This window comes from Notothenia rossii (assembly GCF_949606895.1).
Source record: "Notothenia rossii genome assembly, chromosome: 11".
NCBI classification, from domain to species: domain Eukaryota; kingdom Metazoa; phylum Chordata; class Actinopteri; order Perciformes; family Nototheniidae; genus Notothenia; species Notothenia rossii.
This window is the reverse complement of record NC_136910.1, coordinates 17957205-17976846: the sequence shown is the minus strand read 5'-3', so window position 1 is coordinate 17976846 and position 19642 is coordinate 17957205. Positions and strand designations below refer to the sequence as shown.

At 40.6% G+C, this 19642-nt stretch overlaps 1 protein-coding gene across 30 annotated transcripts in view; it reads right to left on the bottom strand.

Annotated features, from left to right (window-relative positions):
* LOC307025604 (ankyrin-3-like) overlaps nt 1–19642 on the bottom strand; it is a 163024-nt gene that overhangs the window by 110577 nt on the left and 32805 nt on the right. For 11 of the 30 annotated variants that reach the window (XM_079660378.1, XM_079660389.1, XM_079660408.1 and 8 more), the window contains exon 1: nt 18340–19087. The exons of 3 other annotated variants lie outside the window; for them this stretch is intronic. In XM_079660378.1, the coding sequence (XP_079516504.1) occupies nt 18340–18456 (117 nt within the window). In that variant the 5' untranslated portion in view covers nt 18457–19087. Of the gene's footprint in view, nt 1–18339; nt 19088–19642 lie in introns of those variants that run through there. 16 more of the 30 variants (XM_079660385.1, XM_079660388.1, XM_079660386.1 and 13 more) reach the window with 4 other exon arrangements.

Sequence of the window (19642 nt, the reverse complement as noted above, 5' to 3'; positions counted from 1 at the left end):
AACTTGAATTTTTATTCTAATTAATTAATCAATAATCTTTTATATTTTATTGTAATGTAGAGACAAGGCCTTTAGTGACAATCATGTATTGCGTTACAATTACTGTACATGTATACAAAATAAGGCCTGGCGCCCCCCCCCCCCCCCCCCTGCGATCTTTGGCGCCCCGCGCCCCCCAGGTTGGGAACCACTGGTCTAAGAGATAATGGTGACAGTTAAATATAGCAGAGTATGGACTAGAAGGGTCTGACGTTGACTGTGTTTACCCCATCCCTCTTGTTCAGGTTTACTGTGACATGAACAAGGAGTAGATCGACAATTCTGCAGAAACACAGACGGTTAGGATTCGAGGACACACCAACTGCACACCCACTTCAGTTTTAAAGACTTTGTTTACCCTCCACAAAAATGCATTATGAGTGTAAGCTGTAAGAAAGAATGAATGTTTTTTTCATTAAAGCTGAACCTTACTGTTTTACCTTGGCCAACCTACAGTACCTAGCCAAACCAAGAACTACGAGCTGAGGTTGGAGATCGTGGACTTTGAGGCTCAGAAGTTCTACGGACATGATCTCTTGCCGGTCCAGAGACGGAGGGATACCAGCTATACCTTGGAATTTACACCTTCTGCTTTTTCTATCACCCAATCAGGGTTGGTTAGAAGTGTTGATATTGAAGTTAGGAAAACATTTTGTTTTTTTAGAATGGGACGATTTGGCAGACAGTGGCCTATAAACACTCCAAGAGCTTCAGCTAGAAGAGGGAACACCCTTTTCTGTGTACAATATAGCAATTCCACTTATGGAACCAATTATCTTGAATGATTTATTGACAATGCGCCACAGTTTTTTTGCCGTTTGACTGTCCAAGCTGTTGTGACAAACTGGTATGGATGAGATGATTTAGCAAATTTGTATGGAGAGTTTAAGCTTCCTGACGGACGGAGATTAACACTTCCAAAGGTCAACAGGCTGAATTACTTCTCGGCCACATATCGGTTAAACGGTCACTATAACCCAACCACTCATTGGTTTTCCATTGAACTATTGGGGGCTAATGATGATGGATTTAGTGAATTACTATTCTATGTATTAGACCAAATTAGCATTTTCTAGGTTGTTTTATTAGGGGACAATGGACAGAAATGCACTATTGCTGTCAAAGATCAAGATGGTTAATCTGAACTGCACCAGGATTGCCTATGGAGGATTCTGGTTGGAAGTGTGTTTTCGGGCTTACTCAAATAGTCTCAGACAGACTCTTTACCGGGGGAGTTTCACCCTGTGTAGCTGGTGTACAGAGGAACATCTTCAAAGGGCTCGGTTCCTCTCTGAAAAACAGCACGATGAAGATCAGATCGCTTGCTGCTTAAAAATGGAACTGGGTCAACCTCGGTGAAGTCAAGACTCACCGCGCTCAGCTTTGTTGAACCGGTGCATCACGACCAGCCGGATTAGAAAATGTCCAAATAAGATAAAACGTTGCTTCTGTTGGACTGTCGCTGATTGTTTTGTCAAGAAATCAATTTATTTATTTCAGTTCTCAAAGAGAAGCGGGGGAATTTGTCTCTTCTGTCACTGCATTTTGGCAAAGGCTACCGCCAATCATTTCAACCCCGGCACACACACACACATACCGACACACACCAATTTAATGATCCGTCGATAGTGCTTTATGACATCTGTGAAAGGGAGGTAGGTGTTTCCATGGCAACTGAAGCCCCTACATTTGCACTGCTGCAATGGGTACATTGGATCTTGAGGGATGTAAAGAACCCACTGGTGTTAAAACTATAACCACTGAAACTTGGATTAACCTAGTACAATCATTTCTAATTATTGCAGATCTTGTACCATCGCCAATGAGGGACTTCTTCACGGCTGAACAATTTTTTTGTATTGTATCAACATGACAATATAGCCTACAGCTTTTTCTTTCTTTTTTATCTTAGGAGGTGCAATGTATGTCAAAATGCTAATTAAAATCACAAATTCTCTTTAAGAGGATAAAATACCCACATAATATTCTACAGACTTAAAAAAACATCTTTGTTTGATATAGGATAATGAGGATTAGGGTGAGGGTTATTCTCTACCGTAATCCTTATATTTCAAAACAAATGTAAATAATGATGTGACATGATCACTCCCCTTATTATTGCAAATCATATCCCAAGTGTTAAAATGATCTCAATGTTAGTTGTGTATGACATTTCAATATGTTTTTGATGTAGCTAACAAAACTTGTATCAACAGCAATTAACCATATTTTAGAGGCTGGAACATGAATGTTTGATGAACGTCGATCAAATGATAGTGGCAGATCTGTTGTGGGAACTATAAAAAGTGTTAATAGTAATAGTCTATGTATTTGGTCAATTTAAATATTGAGTGCACTGAAGTCCAACATGTGTGTGCATGATGAACAAAACTAACACTCACCCACACAACAGGACATAAACACACTCCCACAGCTTGCCTGGCTACAGTAATTAATTCGCAGGTCCACTATCAGTCCCTAGTGGTGACTCAGCAAAACTACTGCATCTGCTGCACTGTGACGACTGTCCCTCAATGTAAACAATATCCACTTTTAACAGTTTGTTTAAAAGAAAAGAGATACAATCACACAATACTAAATATTAATATATAGAATCAATACTGTTATCAATGTTGTATATATAATTGGTTACATAAGAACAGATGCAGTCCCTCTCTGAAAAAGCACACGTCATTTGGACTTGTATATATTATGAAATCAACGGGGAATGGGTAGATTTAGGTGTGTGTGTGTACGTGTGTGTGTTGTCCTGCTTCCGACTGGTGCTTCATTCTGATTGGTCGCTTGGCTACTGCAGTCTCAGCCCTCTCACAGCAGCACATGAGAGGAGGATAAAAACAGAGAGTAAAAACTCTTCAACTACTCTTACTGCTCTTTGCTGTCACACTTCAAAGCAGATTCGTCTGAGAGAGGCTCATATCTATGATCCTTCATATGTATAATAATAAATCTGCCATATTTCAGTCCCTTTTTAAGATATTCAACTCCAGACATCACACTTCGCATCAACAAACCCTCCCTTCTTTAACTAGTTCCTATAGTCAGCTGCAGGATCAGTCCCTGGTTAGGGCTCCCTGTGATTGGCTGGCAGATTGTCTCTGCTGTCGTCTCATTGGATGACAGCAGATGATGCTGCTGCTGCTACTGGATTTCAGGCACTGTGCTGATGTAAGGCTGTGTGCTTCTCTACGTATGTACGTGTGTGTGTGTGTGTGTGTGTGTGTGTGTGTGTGTGTGTGTGTGTGTGTGTGTGTGTGTGTGTGTGTGTGTGTGTGTGTGTGTGTGTGTGTGTGTGTGTGTGTGTGTGTGTGTGTGTGTGTGTGTGTGTGTGTGTGTGTGTGTGTGTGTGTGTGTGTGTGTGTGGTGACTGGTAATGTAGACACACTATCGCACTGGCAGCCCTGAGGGGATATCAGACAGAAACACCAAAAGGCAGATCATCGATCCTTTCTTCTACTTAAATCACACACACTCTGCAGCTGCAAGACTTCACTCTGGCTGGCGTCAAAAACGAACACTCTTTTGCAAAAATAAAAACCCCAAAATTAGGTACATAAAAGAAAAAAACAAAACAGGTACAGTAACAGAAAGGAAAAAAGCTACAGTAGCACTGCTTGGTTAATCTCTTCTGACAGAGACAGAGCGCTGGCCATGAATAAATTAACATCTGGCCGGGACCAAAAGCACATACAGCACACACAGAGAACACACAGTGCACCAACAGGGCGGGATGTGTGGTGGTGCATGTCAACAACCATACCCCTATATGCACACACACAGAGCCTAGTTTTATGATATTTGCAACACTCTGCCCCATTGTCACGGAAGGTGAAACACAAACAAACCATGTAATTAGGAGCCAAAAACATAATGACACATTTTTTGTGGGTATCAGTCATTCCGAGGTCATGCAAGCAGCTCAAAAGGCTGACATCAGCAAGCACACAATGACAGTGCTAACATGCTGATGTCGCTAATTGCTTGGAAATTGCTTTGGTCACATTTGTTGTATTGCTTTAGACTTTTTAATTAATTGTCCTTATTATTTTGGATTTTCCACTAAGCTTTATTTTTCACTGAAACATTGAATCCTCTAAAAAAAAGTCATTCTGAAAAATCTCTATATTCCATCCCCAGTGGTAAATATCTGTTTTCCACTTTCTGGCACTCTTACAAATTTAACAGGTTACGAGATAAAATATATAAATTAATCTACAGGAAAACAATAAGAGCAGAGAAAGAGAAGTACAGTAGGAGCATTGTCCTTACACTACAGCTAATAGAATCCGAAGGCAATTAAGGTATTGCTCAGAAAATCAATAGAGCACTTTAGTCGTACGTCCAACATCAGCATGGCTGCTTCCTCTCTCTGCTGACTCTCACGCCTCGGCCCACACGGGGCTGTGGGCCTACATTCTGTACTCATTATTCTTTCACATAAAGAGAGCTGAAGTGAAACAAGAACTTCCGGGTACAGTAGGAGTTCAGCTGAATTCTCATTGTAAGAGCAAATTAAAAAAATCCAGCCTTGTTGTTCTTTAATGTACTTTCGTTTTGGATATATAATGGTCATTTGAGAAGGGTTTTTTTTTTTTATCACAAACGTTTCAACTTCAATAGTGCTGGTGGATGCCATACAGAGAATAGAAAGTAAACCCCAGAGGCATGCTTTATTTCATACAAAAACAAGAAAATGCTGAATAAAAGATCAAACTACAGAAGCTTTGAATTGTTCAAACTTGGAATCAGTAGTGAGAGAACAAATACATTTCATGTAATTGTAAGTTTAATCAATGAGGTGCGAGATTTCGATTGAAAGATGAAGAAGTGTATACAGCTTTATACTGGAGAGAGGAAGGAATAAAACATGGAGATGGAGGCAGTAGGGAATTGTGTAATGGAGGACGATGTTTTTGGCTCCATGAATCCCGAGTGGCTGCACATCTCTGCACAATGTTAGTGGGCCAGGACATGAATAAACTACGACACCCTAAAAACCCCTCTCAGCACGAAGCAAGAATGCAGCGTTAGCTCAGAGTCACATAGTAGCCCACTAAAGTCCTGTACAGCCAGGTGCTGACGAGTACTGTGGAAGTCATACACTACAGCGTCCATGCATCCATCCCATCTACTGTAAATACTCCCGATACACCGTAATAGAGGAGAGGAGATTTAGACTTATCCTAGCATGCAATGGGAAAAGCCGGGGAATCACCCTGGATCAAGCCCATGTGGAGCAGTACCATGTGAGGTGGCTTCAGCATTTTAAAAACATTCCAATAGAAAATCTTTACAGAAAACCTGTTTGAATGCTCCAAAATGCGGTGGAAAGCAGCTAAGTATATTTATCTGCTAATCTTCTAAGTACAATTCAAACTAACTTGTACTTCACCTGAGGGTTTTAACATTATGCAACTTTATACTTCTTATCCGCTACATGTAGTTTTTACTTCACTACATTTATTAGCCACCTGTAGTTACTTAGCAGAAAAGTATTTTAATTACAAGGATTATTTTTTAACTGAAAGCCCATCTTGGTTGCATAGTGAGTACTTTATGCTTCATTACTTATTCCATTAAAATGGAATGGACATTTCAAAATGTGTGGCTTGCTGCAGTTGTAGAACTTCACATTGACTTAGTAACACATTTCTTGGTGATGCAGAAGGCTAATTAAAAGATGTAATGTGTATGAGATTCTTTGTATCGTTTTGTTTTAAGGACAGCTAATGACAACAGTGTTGAAATTGGTTGGTCCCATTAATACTTCCAGCACTTTCCAAATCCCTCTCTACACAGGGGCTGGATCCCTTCTATCTATACAAGTGACTAAGACAAGCCTAGCCTTCTGTCTCTTCTGTGTCCAAACCTCTGTCTGTCTGTCTATTTCTGTCTGTCTGATCCAGACAGGTCTCCTCCCTGGTTCTCACCCTCAAAATGTCTGCTACCGCCCGTTACACAGACTCACATCCTGTCTGTGTCGTGACTCTGTGCCATGCTTCATCACCTCACCCACTGAGAGCAAACACAAGGGGTTGAACATAAAACATCCCTGTCCCCTTGATTCTCCCCGTCTCGTACGATATGCCAGCATTTCACTCGATGAACAAAATATGCAGTACAGTGTTTCCCCTAGGATGGAGTCATAGCAGCGGTGCTAAGGCACGTGGGCCCAGCATAATGTGAGCGCGGAGCGCGTGGAATTTGTTAGTGTGTGCGCGTGCGAAGTGCGCCCCGCCAATTTGTTTCTATGTACAAGAAAGGCTCTTGCGGCATAGTACCAGGGCCCGTTCTAGACAATTTGCTGCCGTAGGTGAGATTTTAGGCGAGATTTTATGTGTAAATAATAAATGAAAAATCTCTACAAAAGACAAATACACTGCAAAAACAGAAACTTATTGACATAGGTAATAGACGTCATAATGGCTTCAAATGTATTCAGTATTGTATGAACGTCTGAATTGGGGGGTGGACGTCACATCCTCTAGGGGGGTCCGGGGGTATGCCCGTAAAATGCTTCAATCTGGTGCGCTTTGAGCACACAATTACTAGAGACCTGATCTAGGGGGTACAACTCTAAAACGCCCATATGAAAAAGATCGGTTTATATTTTAATAATCAAATAAGTATGTGAACATAACCAATAACCTACCATAGCCAATAACAAATAAATGTAGCTTATTTTATTGTTGTTGTTCATTCATATCTTATTTTACATTTATTTATTTATGCACATTTTTGTATCTCTCCAACTTTAAACAATATTTTTGGTTAACTGTCCTATAGTATACATTCGAATGATTTCAAACCTGTTTTTATTTATCCTAATAATTATAAAGGAGTGCCTAGGAAATATGTGTTTACATAATTTGTGGTCAAAACGTTTGAGACCCACTGAGATAACTTAGTCTAAAATTAACTATCTAAATACTCAGAGCCCTTAACCTCACTGAGCCTCTCAGTCTGACAGGAGAGCTCTCCTCCACCCTGGTTGTAGAAACATCTACTTCTTATCTCTGTTAGCGCAGCTAGCACCAGATTCTAATAACAACAGCGCCGGTACCGGTGCGCCCTCTCCCTTGCTCTCTCTCTCGCTACCACGCTCGCACTTTGGCTGTGAGCTGCGGGCGCCTCATAAGCCAACATCCCCCACTTTCATCACTTACAACGCCCACCGTACAGGGCAAATTAAACGTGTAACCGGGTTGAAAATGGTGTTACATTTACTTAATTATGAATGTTGTTACATCAAGGCCGAACATTTGGGTGAGCGCTAACGGTCAAAAATGTTTTTTCCCTCCCAGAGCTACCAGCGCAGCGCCCCCCAGATCTGGCGCCCTAGGTGACCGCCTGTGTCGCCTATGCCAGTAACACAAATACTACAAATCCACATAACAAATAATCAAAAATGAAAAAGGGTGACCACTTATTATTATTTTAAGAAAAAAAAAAAAAAAGTAAAGACATTTTTTCTTTTTTTTTTGGGTACCTGGCTGGCGCCTTCTAGGAGTGGCGCTCATATTTCAACACCGGCGCTGCGCCGCCACTATTTGTATATAGGGGAAACACTGCAGTATTTATATGCCTTTTTTGCTGCTGATTGCCACCCTGACATGCAAGACAACGTTTAGTTGCTTTTGTTCTGCACACAGTGTCCCTGATAATTATTCAAACAAACACAAAAGGAGAACCGATGTCAGTCTATTACAGGGTCCATCTTAAGCACTTACAGCATACTGTATAACAAGAAAAACATATTTAGGTTGTGTATTGTTCTTTTTAGAGCAGTGTCTCACAAAAGGTAATTACAAAATCACGCTGCTCAAAACGTGTTTTTCTCTAAGCTTTCAGGACAGTAACACAAGTAAGGTCCTGGCTATTTTTTTATAATGTGAGTAATATGGTTATTTTTTATAAAACAGACAATGTTATCTTTCCTAAAAGTGTAATGCAAGATTCTACATACTGTATACATGTACAGAAATGATGAAAAGAAATCAAGTATGAATGTAATTTTATTGAAAATGATATTTCATCAAACAAACACAGCAGGATTGCCGTTTGTCAGTCTATTACAGGGTCTATTTTAAACACAATTTATGACCCAAAAAAAGCATATTTTTGTTTTACTTGGATGACATTAATTGCTATGAAACTGCTACGTAAGACTTTGCACACAAATAAAGAAGGAGGAGATGTATTCAATAGGCTGTGCTTAACACTAATCTGGCTGTAGAAAGGGAAAAGACAGTGGTGTGTTCAGTAAAATGAAGATGTGTTTAATCTGCGGGTGTGTGGGTATGTGTGTGTATATAAGTGAATGGGAATGGCCCAGTTCTTGGTGCCGATCTTCCACTTTAGTGAGAGAAAAGAGAGCTGCAGGGAGGCAGAGGAAAGGAGGATAAAAGGCCTCGCTAACAACATCCTCATCTTCTCTGTCTCTCTGCGTGCCCACTCTCCCATTTCCTCTCTTTTTCTGCCACTTCATCAATCGCTCTCTTCCATCTCTCTTTGCTCTCTCCATTTTAATTTGATTTCATCCTCCTCTCTCATCCCTATCTATTTTTTGCAGAATGTTGGGGATGCATGTGTTACCTCTCTCCCCCCTCAACAACCCCCTCCTTGCCCTACCCCGTCCACCAATCACAACGCTTGGAAGGCTCTGCACCAATCATGTGCCCCCCCCCCCCCCCCGTGAACATTAGGATTTGGCGCCGCAAGGGTGGCATAAAAACACGAGTGCCTTCCTATCCAACACCGCTTTTCCAATCTCCCCTCTTCAAATCTCTCCTCCTCTAACCCTCTGATTTTCTTTCTGAATTCATCTCAGCTCTCTTCAGCAGCTGTCTACCCTCCTCTGCTCCGTAATGGAGTCATTCTATAATTCATAAGGCTCTCTCCTCGGTTAGGTCACTCCTTTTCAACTTTGTAATCTTTGCCGAGTGCTGTCAGATTGTCAGTGTCGGAATCTGGTGCGATACGGCTCTTGTTTGGATGCGATGTGTTCATGGCTGATTTTGTCCCCGGTTATTTTAAAAGGAGCCTGTATTATTTTAACTTTTAGGCTCATATTTGTATTTTATGCCTTTACTGAGACAGGTGTACATGCTTTAATGTTCAAAAAGCTCTTTATTTGTTCTCCTTCTGCCTGTGCTGAAGCACCTCTTTTCACCCTCTGTCTGAAACCAAAGCCCAGTCTGCTCTGATTGGTTAGCTTGCCGGCTCTGTTGTGATTGGTCAACTGCTTAAAGACGTATAAGCTTTGGTATGTTATCCTTTGCAGACCATTTACATGCACAAAAACCTATATTACACACTACAGGAAAGGGAAGACCCCAAATAGCATAATAGGGCCCCTTTAAAGCAGTATTTGTTCAAAATGTTCTGAAAGATATCAAATAATGTTAACCAACAAATGAAAGATCGAAATGGTTTATTCAGTGACCACAAATCAAGCGCTCACTGATCAGTAACTTCAAATATTTCTTGATATATATTTGTTCCTGATCTTTGTAATTATTTACTTAGCTCACCCCAATACATTGCCTCAAATGTAATATGTTGAACACAATTTAAAAATCATCTGACCCCCTATGTCCTCACCAAAAAGTGACGTCCTTGCTTGTTCTCTGTTTTAAAAGGTATCTTGAAATGAACTCATGACGCGTTCTTCTGATGACAGAAATAGGTTTCCTCAGCCTGTCACTGTGTGATGAGTGTTTCAGCTCCATTTCTGCAAGTGGCAACACAAACTGCCACAATGGAGAGGATGAAGGAGAGAGTTTCATGTTGACAAGTCGCTGATGACTTTCTTTTATAGAACTTTTATCGAGTCAGTTCTCACATTTGCTTTCATCTGTCAACATGCTCTTCTCGACGTCAAACAGAACGGCGTGGTGGTAAATGTCTGCAGCTATCATTGTTACTGTGACATTTATTTATTTGTGATTTTATATTTCTACACACAATTGATATTACTGCTGCACAACCATTGACATTTTCCAGGTAAAGTGATTGATTGAATGTTAGAAGAGTGGAGTAGAAGCAGGAGGCATTCAAGCTCAACCTTATTTCCATCATCAACTAATCTGCTGATTATTTTCTCTAGCAATCAATCAGTTGGTTACTGAAATGTGAAGAACTTGCTGAGAAAGAAACAAGGATCTTAAGCATGCTTTCTTGAAGCATTAATTTGAACAATGAAGTGATCATCACAATATTTGCAGATCCATTTCCCCTCTATTAATCAACTTAACATTTCAGCTGTAAATATAGTACAGCATCAATGCTAAAGCTAACCTGCTTAATCAATGTATATATTGTATTACATCGCATAACAAAAAGAACATTACATTATGACTTTGTACTGTACTGTTTGAGGCAGTGTTACATAAAAGGTTATATGGAAACAATAGGCTGTACATTTCAAGGACGACCCCTTTTAATCACAATAAAAGTAGACTGAATTATTTTAAATATGAATTGATAGGAATAAACACAAACAATAAGTATAAGGAGTGAATATTTAAATGGAGGTGGTGGCGTATAGGGGACAAAGAGATGTAGAGCCGCAAGAACAAATGGCTTCCACATATGAATCTTGGCTTAAATAAGTGTCAAGGGATTAAAGTACAATGCCTGGTCACAAGGGACCAGGCATGTGTGTGTGTGTGTGTGTGTGTGTGTGTGTGTGTGTGTGTGTGTGTGTGTGTACACGCGCGCATGTGTGTGTGTGTATGTGTGTGTGTGTGTGTGTGTGTGTCCTGCTTCCTCCCCCCCAGTCCCAGAAGCAGACGTGTGGCAGAACAATAAAGCCTTCTGCCAGCTGACAGAGATGCAGGGAGGGGGGCATTGAGAGAGAGAAAGATAAAGCGAGATGGGGGGGTGGGGGGTGGCAGAGTGGAGGCTTAGAATCGAGTCCATCTTAAAGATATACCACAGAAGAAGCAGCATTTCCATCCCCCCCCCCTCGCTCCAATATAGCGGACATCTAAGTCATCCCTGTATGAGATTTTTGACTTCCTACGAAGTGTTGACGCAGTTAAAATCTTCAAAATGGATAATCTAATCTTCTTTTTAACAACTACATCTTTTTCTCATTTGGTTGAAATTGCTTTTTTCTCCAGTTTAAAGCCCCCCCCCGAGCGCTCTGTGAATCTGTAGGAAGACAGAGTGCAGCTGAGGCTGATGGGAATGTCATTACATTTGGTCATAAGGGATAAATTAAAATGATGTGTATGGCAAACTATCCAATAGTTTTGCATCTGGAGGCTTTTTCCTAGACTTTAATCACGTTGAACCTCCTTTGTGTTCCATTATCTGCATCTGCTTAATGCTTTATATATCATTTAGGTAGATGTAACATTTAGGGCCATCCCCTTCTTCCTTTAATTCATCTGCATTATTGAACTTAAACTCATTGTATTTTATATACATAAATACAAATGTTATAAGGAGTTTGCGTCTATGTGTATGGACGTGTGAGTTATTTTAGACAAAGGACACAGTAGAGGTGAGGGAAAGCCGCCATCGATTGCTCCAGAGTCTGAGTCACACCATCACTTAAAGCATGATATTGAAAATGAGAAAGGAAGAAATCTGGAGGAAGGGAAACAATGCCAACAATTCTGACTGAGTGTTTGCATTACACTTCTCTGCCTTGAAGACCATTTGGTTACACACGCTGACTTGGTTCTGTTGCCAATTTTGACTCCCCGCTGACGGGAATATTACCCTCCTCTACTCCCTTATGAAAGGTCAGCACACAGATGGCTTTTTGCTCAAATATCAATATTGGTGTGAGAGTTTTGAAATGAATAAAGCTTCAATTCAGCAGGAGATGCCCGAAACACTGAATATTAAAGACTGACATTTGCTATTTTATCTCACAGACAGTCTACCGATAGAGTACAAGCGAGTTAGTGCACCAGCTAATCAATCTGAAAAGTAGGACAGACTGCAGTGCTACAGGAGATGTAGAAAAAGATACAGCAGAGCTTGCAGTTCAATAGTCAGCTAAATGTTTGTTTGAAGCATGCAGCTAATAGCTCTAATGGTAACTGCTGCTGCTGCTGCATTTGTCTCAGTAGGCTACTCTTAATGTATGGACTTTGTTTCTCAGTTTCCAGTAATAACCATAACACAAACAATACTGAGAATAGCACTGGTAACTTGAATGCATTTGTAATCAATACAAAACAAAAGGTACAAATTAAAGTTATGATATTACATGTAGTGTGTTTATTGTTTAAAAAGGTATACATGGGTGGCGGGCAAGAAGGTCTAAAATGAAGGCAAATAAGCCCATTTAAGTCCTAGTATTATAGAGAAATAGCTACAGCATGCAACTTAAGAACACAACTGCTAACAAACTAACTAACTATTTACAAACAACTTTCTATTAGGGGACTTTAGTAATTTGTTTCCCTGCACAGCCTGTACAGCCGGTAGACATGCTAGCAGATTAGAGATTAGCTCGCTAGCTATAGCGCTAGCTAGGTTGACCAAAAGCTCACATGACCGCCCACATTGGTTTTTATGTATGGGTTAAACCAACAGGATCAATTGTGTGAATAGGACAACTGTATACGTATTGTAAGATTTAATATTGTTACTTTTTTTAAAGCAAGCCAGGCCAAGCTTTTTGCAAATGCCTTAAGTATTTAGGCTAAGCTATGCTAACATATCCTGGCTCTCGTATCTTTTGGAAAAAGTAAAACAAATCTATATTTCCCAGATTTCTTTAGGACACAAAGAGGGAGTAGAGAGAGCTGAGAGATAAAGAAGGAGTGTCTAGCGTATTTTCTGTTCAATCATTGTCTGAGAGGGGGACAAAAAGCCAAGACACAGTATAATAGGCAGAGTGAGTTGAGCTAAGGCAATACTAAGAAAGGTATTGAGGTGACGTGATCCGAGGACGGAGAGGATATTTTTTGCTCTGTGATGCCAAGAATTGTCCCCTGGCAGACAGCGTTATAGATTTACCTTGAGTGAGACCAGGATAGCTGATACCCTGCCTAAAACATTACGCTACAAACTGAGAAACTGCTGATGTCACCCAATACACACTATAGTACAGCAACACGTTCCCTTCACCTGTTGCCTTAATAGAGAAACCGTAAATCTGTTATCACACCGGCTCAAACTCAACCTCTAGGTCAAACCTCCCTCTTCCATTCTCTTAGCATTCAAGCTATTCAGATTCCTCAATGTAAGAATTTAAAAAGAGTGCAGCCTTGAATTCCTCTCAGTGTTTGATGAAGCAACATAGTCTCACTGTATTTCTATTGATTCGTGTTCACCAACACGATTTTCGAATTTTTTTCTTGTCACACTAATTTGATTTTAGAAGCAATTTAAATAATAACAAATTAGAAGGAAAAAGAGATTTAACAAAATGCAGGTTTCAGTATTCTGAGACAGAACGATTTTAGAAGCAATGTATTTATATTGGTAGTATGCTTCGTGCCTGCACCAAATAATAACAAGTTAGAAGGGAAAAAAGATACAGATTTAGTATTCTGAGGCTCTGAGCCCCATTTATTTTCCTCGCGGACGGATTTAAAATAAAAGGATAGGGTTAGGCTTAGGCAGCGCCATATAGACTGAGAGTTACGTCATCTCCGTTCACTCCAATGGACCACTTTTTTACAGCAATGGCGGATCGTGGAGCCTCTCAATCGTTCCCCGGAAGTTAGTGCCAAGGCTAGCAGAGCTGTAGAGTTGCAGCATAATAGAACGTTCGTGACGGACCTTTAAAGGTAAGAAGAAGTTTAAAGATATATATTGCGGATATTATCAGTACATCTGATTCAAATGAACATGTGTATTAAAAGATGTCAGTGGATTATCCCTAAATTAGTAGATTTAGGGAACGTTTACAGATAACAGATAAAGCTAGGATACCATACCATAGTACCATACACTATACCATAGTGGTTGAATACACAGTATTAGGAAACACTTTATACTTACTGGACATGTTATACTTATTACATACTGTATATAAAATATGACCAAGAATGTGAGACAACTTTATAGAAATTCATATCACATCTGTTACTGATGCCATTTGTCATACTTTGTTAAATTTACAAATAATAAAGTTCCATAACTTCAGTTGGGAACAAAGACCACACCTTATCTCCCCAAGGCAATTTCCCATCCAATAGGTGTGCTATATAGGTGTGTATAACCCTTTCTCCTGTCTGTTACTCCCTCTTTCAGCACAAGAACCAGAGGGGGATTCAATGGAGCCTGAATACCTGCACTGAGACCCTCACCCTGCACCCTGAGTCTCAAATCTCAGTGTTTTTCAAGCCTTTCCCTGTTTTTTTGTATTAAACTAAACATTAAGCTTTCCCAATGGCGTGGTTTTCGTTTTGTGAAAAAGTGCAAATGCAGTTTTTGTATATAATAACCTCACATATTTTTTTGCTGTTGGTCGTGAAATTGCTCCTGCTGACTTGAGCCACCCATTTTTTCCTCCGCTCTGTGTCAGTGGGGAAGCCGTACATTCGCACTCCTTTCTCGGAGCGATTTGAGCATCCCCAGGCAGCACAGCAAACCATGGTGGCGACTAGGAGGCAGCACAGCAAACCAGGACAACACGGAGGAAAAGGCACAGACAAACTGCATAATATGCTATTCAATGTTTATTGAATTCCATGTATTTGCAATGGATGTTCCTAAAACAACACATTTAACATCATCATCATGTTGCTGCTGCTGCTGCTGCTGCTAGTCCTTTGATAGTCACCTGTTGGTCTCCTGTCCTTTCTGAAAGCCATAAAGATGACATTAGTCATTTAGATAACTTGTGTCCTCAATTACCATGGGATTACTAAAACTACCATGAATTTAAGAAAATGGTAGAAATGAATCTAATCTGAATTTTGAAGCATTCCTTTAGATCCCCTCCCTCTAAATATATCAATAAACATTAGAAAGTGATGCTCCTGACTACCATGCAAGTTTAAGAAGATAATATTGGTTTTAAAGAATTCAAAGCTATAAATAAACAGCAACAGGCTCTTTAACCAAGGCACTGTTAGCCTAACATGTAAACTAGTTGTTCGCACTAATCCTAATATTATCACTTAATATTAGAAAATTCTATTTGATTTTTTAAAACATATTGATATAAATACATACACATATCGATTTGTTGTATAAATATTGCAAATCAAAACCTTTATTCACTAATAATTACCAAAAATCGTAGTTCTATCTCCTGTTATCAATGCATTCACATTGCCCGCTATGAACTTCCGGGGAACGATCCTCGTCTACATGAACCACGTGACGATAATCGTTTTTGGACTTCCGCTGTCGTAACTCTTCTATCTATATGGCGCTGGGCTTAGGGTAAGATATTGAGTAAGAAAATGTTTTTATGAACCACACAGCTTCCGGTCTTCCAAGACCCGACTGGACAAAAAGACGTGGTGCAGGCACGAAACATACTACCAATAGAAATACATTGCTTTTATCGTTCTGTGTGACACAAATTTTTTTGAAAATCGTGTTGGTGAACACGAATCAATAGATTACATTAATTTCGTGACTATAACACGAAATGTCGTGAGACTGGGTTGGATGAAGGCTAGTCATTATGCAGCATATCTATTACACAACCCACATGCTGAGGAGGATCAATGCATTCAAATCGATGCCTGTGTCAGAGCTCGGGTCTAATGTAATTGACAAGATTGGTAGAAACCATGCCAAAACAGGAATGGGATTAATTACAAATCCATTATCGTTTCCTTGTCCCTAAAGAAAATACTTCTTTGACAGTCACTTATATAATATCTAAACAACACTTAAAAACGGGTAATGGGGAGACTGTCCTAACCACAGAAACAACACAACTGTAAATTGTTATTAAAATGTACCTGACAAGGGAACATTATAATCTTAATCTCTATGCAGCAATGGCAAAATGACATTATTATATTGCTGGTGGAGAAAACCAAGTTTTGGAAAGCCATCAACAAGAAAAATGCATGTAAAAAGTGGAAGTAGTCACCACAACGTCAACAATGGGTTTGTGGTCTTAGGTTTTGAAGCCTTGATTTTTGCACTTTTGCCATCGCTATTTTGTTTTTTTGGAACCAGAAGTGACAAAAAAAAGGGTGGAGCAAAGTTTTTAGGCGAGAAAATTGCTCAAATGTTCTCGCCTAAAGAAAATGAGAAAATGATTAAACTTCTTAAACAAAAGCTGGGACAACACCCAAACTGGACAACAGTGTTTGGGGACCTGCCAATCACAAGGGAGCCAGGCAGAAAAGCTAACGATTGTCCGTTTGACTGTAAATGGGACCATCACTTACAAAAAATACTGAATTGAAGACTGGCAGTCAAGATCATATATCTATTAGTAAATTGTTTGCGGAGTTAATACATTACTAGACTTACAAGAGTCATAATTACTACCAATGTGTCACTTGAACATAAACATGTTGTTTTATAGCATTTGTTGAGTAAGCATTATGGTTGCTTTAACATTAGCCTCAGTAGCTGTTGTAACAGATGTTACACGTTCATATGCCAATTACATTAATTGTCAAACGCCCCCTCCAAAGCATCTAGGATTTACACGAAAGATATTAGGGAACCTGATCAAGTGAATGAGGCAAACTGTAAACTCTGGGTGTGACGCAGCGTTGGGTGGAAACCTGCATCCCCCTAGAAATAGCTCTACCGGAGAGGCTGGTCAGATAGCCAAGGATAGTAATCAAAGTATTCACTCTGAACATCTTCAACATCTTTTCTTATAAGATGTTTGATGTAGAGGGTTACACTTGTTTAATTTGTTACGTTTTTTAAGCAGTGGTACATTTATGAAAAAAAATTAAATTATCTTCCGGCTTCTCCAGCACTTAACTAGTACCACACAATCCTCTTGACTTGCTGTGAACACGAGAGGTGATCTCTAAGCTCTATATCAATTTTGACCTTGATGCAAATGAGGTCACTGGTATTGACTGTTTGTGACAGGTGGCTAACCAGAGACTTATGATAGCCTGGGGTTAGTCAGTATTCACACACAAACATACACAAATGCACACACACACAAATGTCAGCATGTACACACTCAAGCAAACATAACTTATTTTAACCACAGGCTGAATTACAGTAAGACACACACACACACACACACACACACACACACACACACACACACACACACACACACACACACACACACACACACACACACACACACACACACACACACACACACACACACACACACACACACACACACACACACACACACACACACACACACACACACACACACACACACACACACACAATCAACTTCACTGAACTGTTTTGTCAAATTAAACTGCATTGAGAAATAATATTGATTTCAAGTGTGACCTATCGATCATCTTATGCATGTTTGTGTGTGTCTTAACTTTGTCCTTGCACAATGACGCATGTGCACTCACCACACGCACACACAAATAACTCTCATCCGCAGGGCGTGACTGTTGCCGCTTATTGGCATTTGTACACATTCACACACGTTTTGCTTTAAAATATCCTGAAAACACACTTTATCAGATAAAGGGGAGATTATGCAGGGGAGGTGGGATTTTAAAGTGTTAAGTATTGTAAATAAGGAAAACATTTCTCATACAAGAAAGTTAACATGGAGATGGAGAGGGGTGACTGAGGACAAGACTCACACACACACGCGTCCTATCAAAGAGAGGTAAACCTGAACATATACGGTGGTTCTATTACAAAACAAAAAGTGTGTCAGAGTGATTAATGGATGCTTTACTATTTTTAGATTAAAAAAAAAAAAACTAAAGACAACAATGATATGAATCCAATGGAAACATTTTAGAACTCATCAGGGAACGGTCTCTTTCACATATTAATAGCAACACCGCTGCCTAAAATACCAATCTGCCCTCCATAGCTTAATCCTGTTATCTTTTTATTTTCTTCCTTGTCTGTGCGCTCTTCTCATCCATCTTTCTCTGTCTTTTTCACCCTCCCAGCCCACCTCCCAGAATTCCAGAAACACTCTGGTGTGTGTGTGTGTGTGTGTGTGTGTGTGTGTGTGTGTGTGTGTGTGTGTGTGTGTGTGTGTGTGTGTGTGTGTGTGTGTGTGTGTGTGTGAAGAGGCTGCATCATGACAAAAGAGACTCCACCAGACCGACGCGTCTCAAGCCTTTCTCTCTCTCCCCTGTGGCGGCTCTCATTCCTCCATTTCTTTACTGTTTTCCCCAATCCCTCCTTCTCCTCTTTCTCTACCTTTTTCTTCAGCTCCCGGGAACGCTTCCTCGCTGCCTTCTTCTTCTCTTTCTCATCGTCCACAGCGTTGATGTTCTCATCCGCCTTTTTCTTCAGCTGCGAGGCGGCATGCGCCATGCTGCTCCAGTGCAATTAATCCTCACAGGTGGAAGGAGGGATGAATGGATGGATGGAGCGTGGACCCAAAGTCTCCTCTTTAGCCTTTTCGTGTTCCTCCTGTATCCTCGGCTGTGCTTTTGTCAGGGAAGGAACCCTCACAGGTGTGTGAGAGGGAATGCTTTCCCTCTTCTCCTTTACAAGATTCCCCTCTTTCTTTTGTTCCCGTCTTCCCTCAGCAGCTATCCACTCTGCTCAGACGCAAAAGTCCAGTTCAGGGCAGGGCACAGACAGCACTCCTCAATCTCCAGCGCTTTGAAGGCTTCCACTTCTCAGCGCTCAAAGTGCAAAACAAGTGCAAATGATAGCAAATACAAAACAACTATGTATTGATATGGTCCACAGCAAGTTGAGATGGTCCCTTTTGATTAAGGATAACGTATATGAAAACAGTTACAGGTAGAGCTCCAGGTTTGGAGGTCCAAGAAAGGGCTCAATATCCAGCCCCTACTCCAGCAGAGTGCTCTGTGTGATGGGTAAATAGACGGCTGCCTGCTCCACTGGTTCCCACAGCCCGCTGCCTGCACCTGAGCCCTGAGCCATCCTCTATGTACACGTTCTGTCCGCGACGTCTCGCCGGGACATGTGAACAAGAGGGGAATGACGGTGGAAAGGAGGTTGAGAAAGGAGGAGAAGGTGGGGGCGGATGAGGAGGAGGAGGGGTGAGAAAGGAGGAGGCAGAGAGAGGTAGAGAGAGCAGCTGGGACAGCAGAGAAAAAAGGAGGGAGTAGGGATGGATGAATACCTCTGCTTGGTACCAGCTGGCTTTGGCTGGGAGATACAGAAAGAGAAAGGGAGGATGATACTTCACACAGGGTGCTTAAAAAAACACACACACACACACACACACACACACACACACACACACACACACAATACGGTGTGGAGAGTGCAGTAAGTGTGCTGCCATGATGCTCTTGTTATAAAACTTCTATTGCTCAGCCTCTTCCCTGCTTGATCACAAGTGTTCCTCTCAAAACAAGAGCTGACGAGGAATTCATCTCTCACAGATCTATATGTGTCATAAGAGTTTTATATATTTTTTAAACTGTCTGAACTGTGTATTGTAAAATGATGCAGCCATTAATAACAATCAATAATCAGCATAGAGATCTGAAGCCTAATCGTTAACTGGTAATAGTGAAAT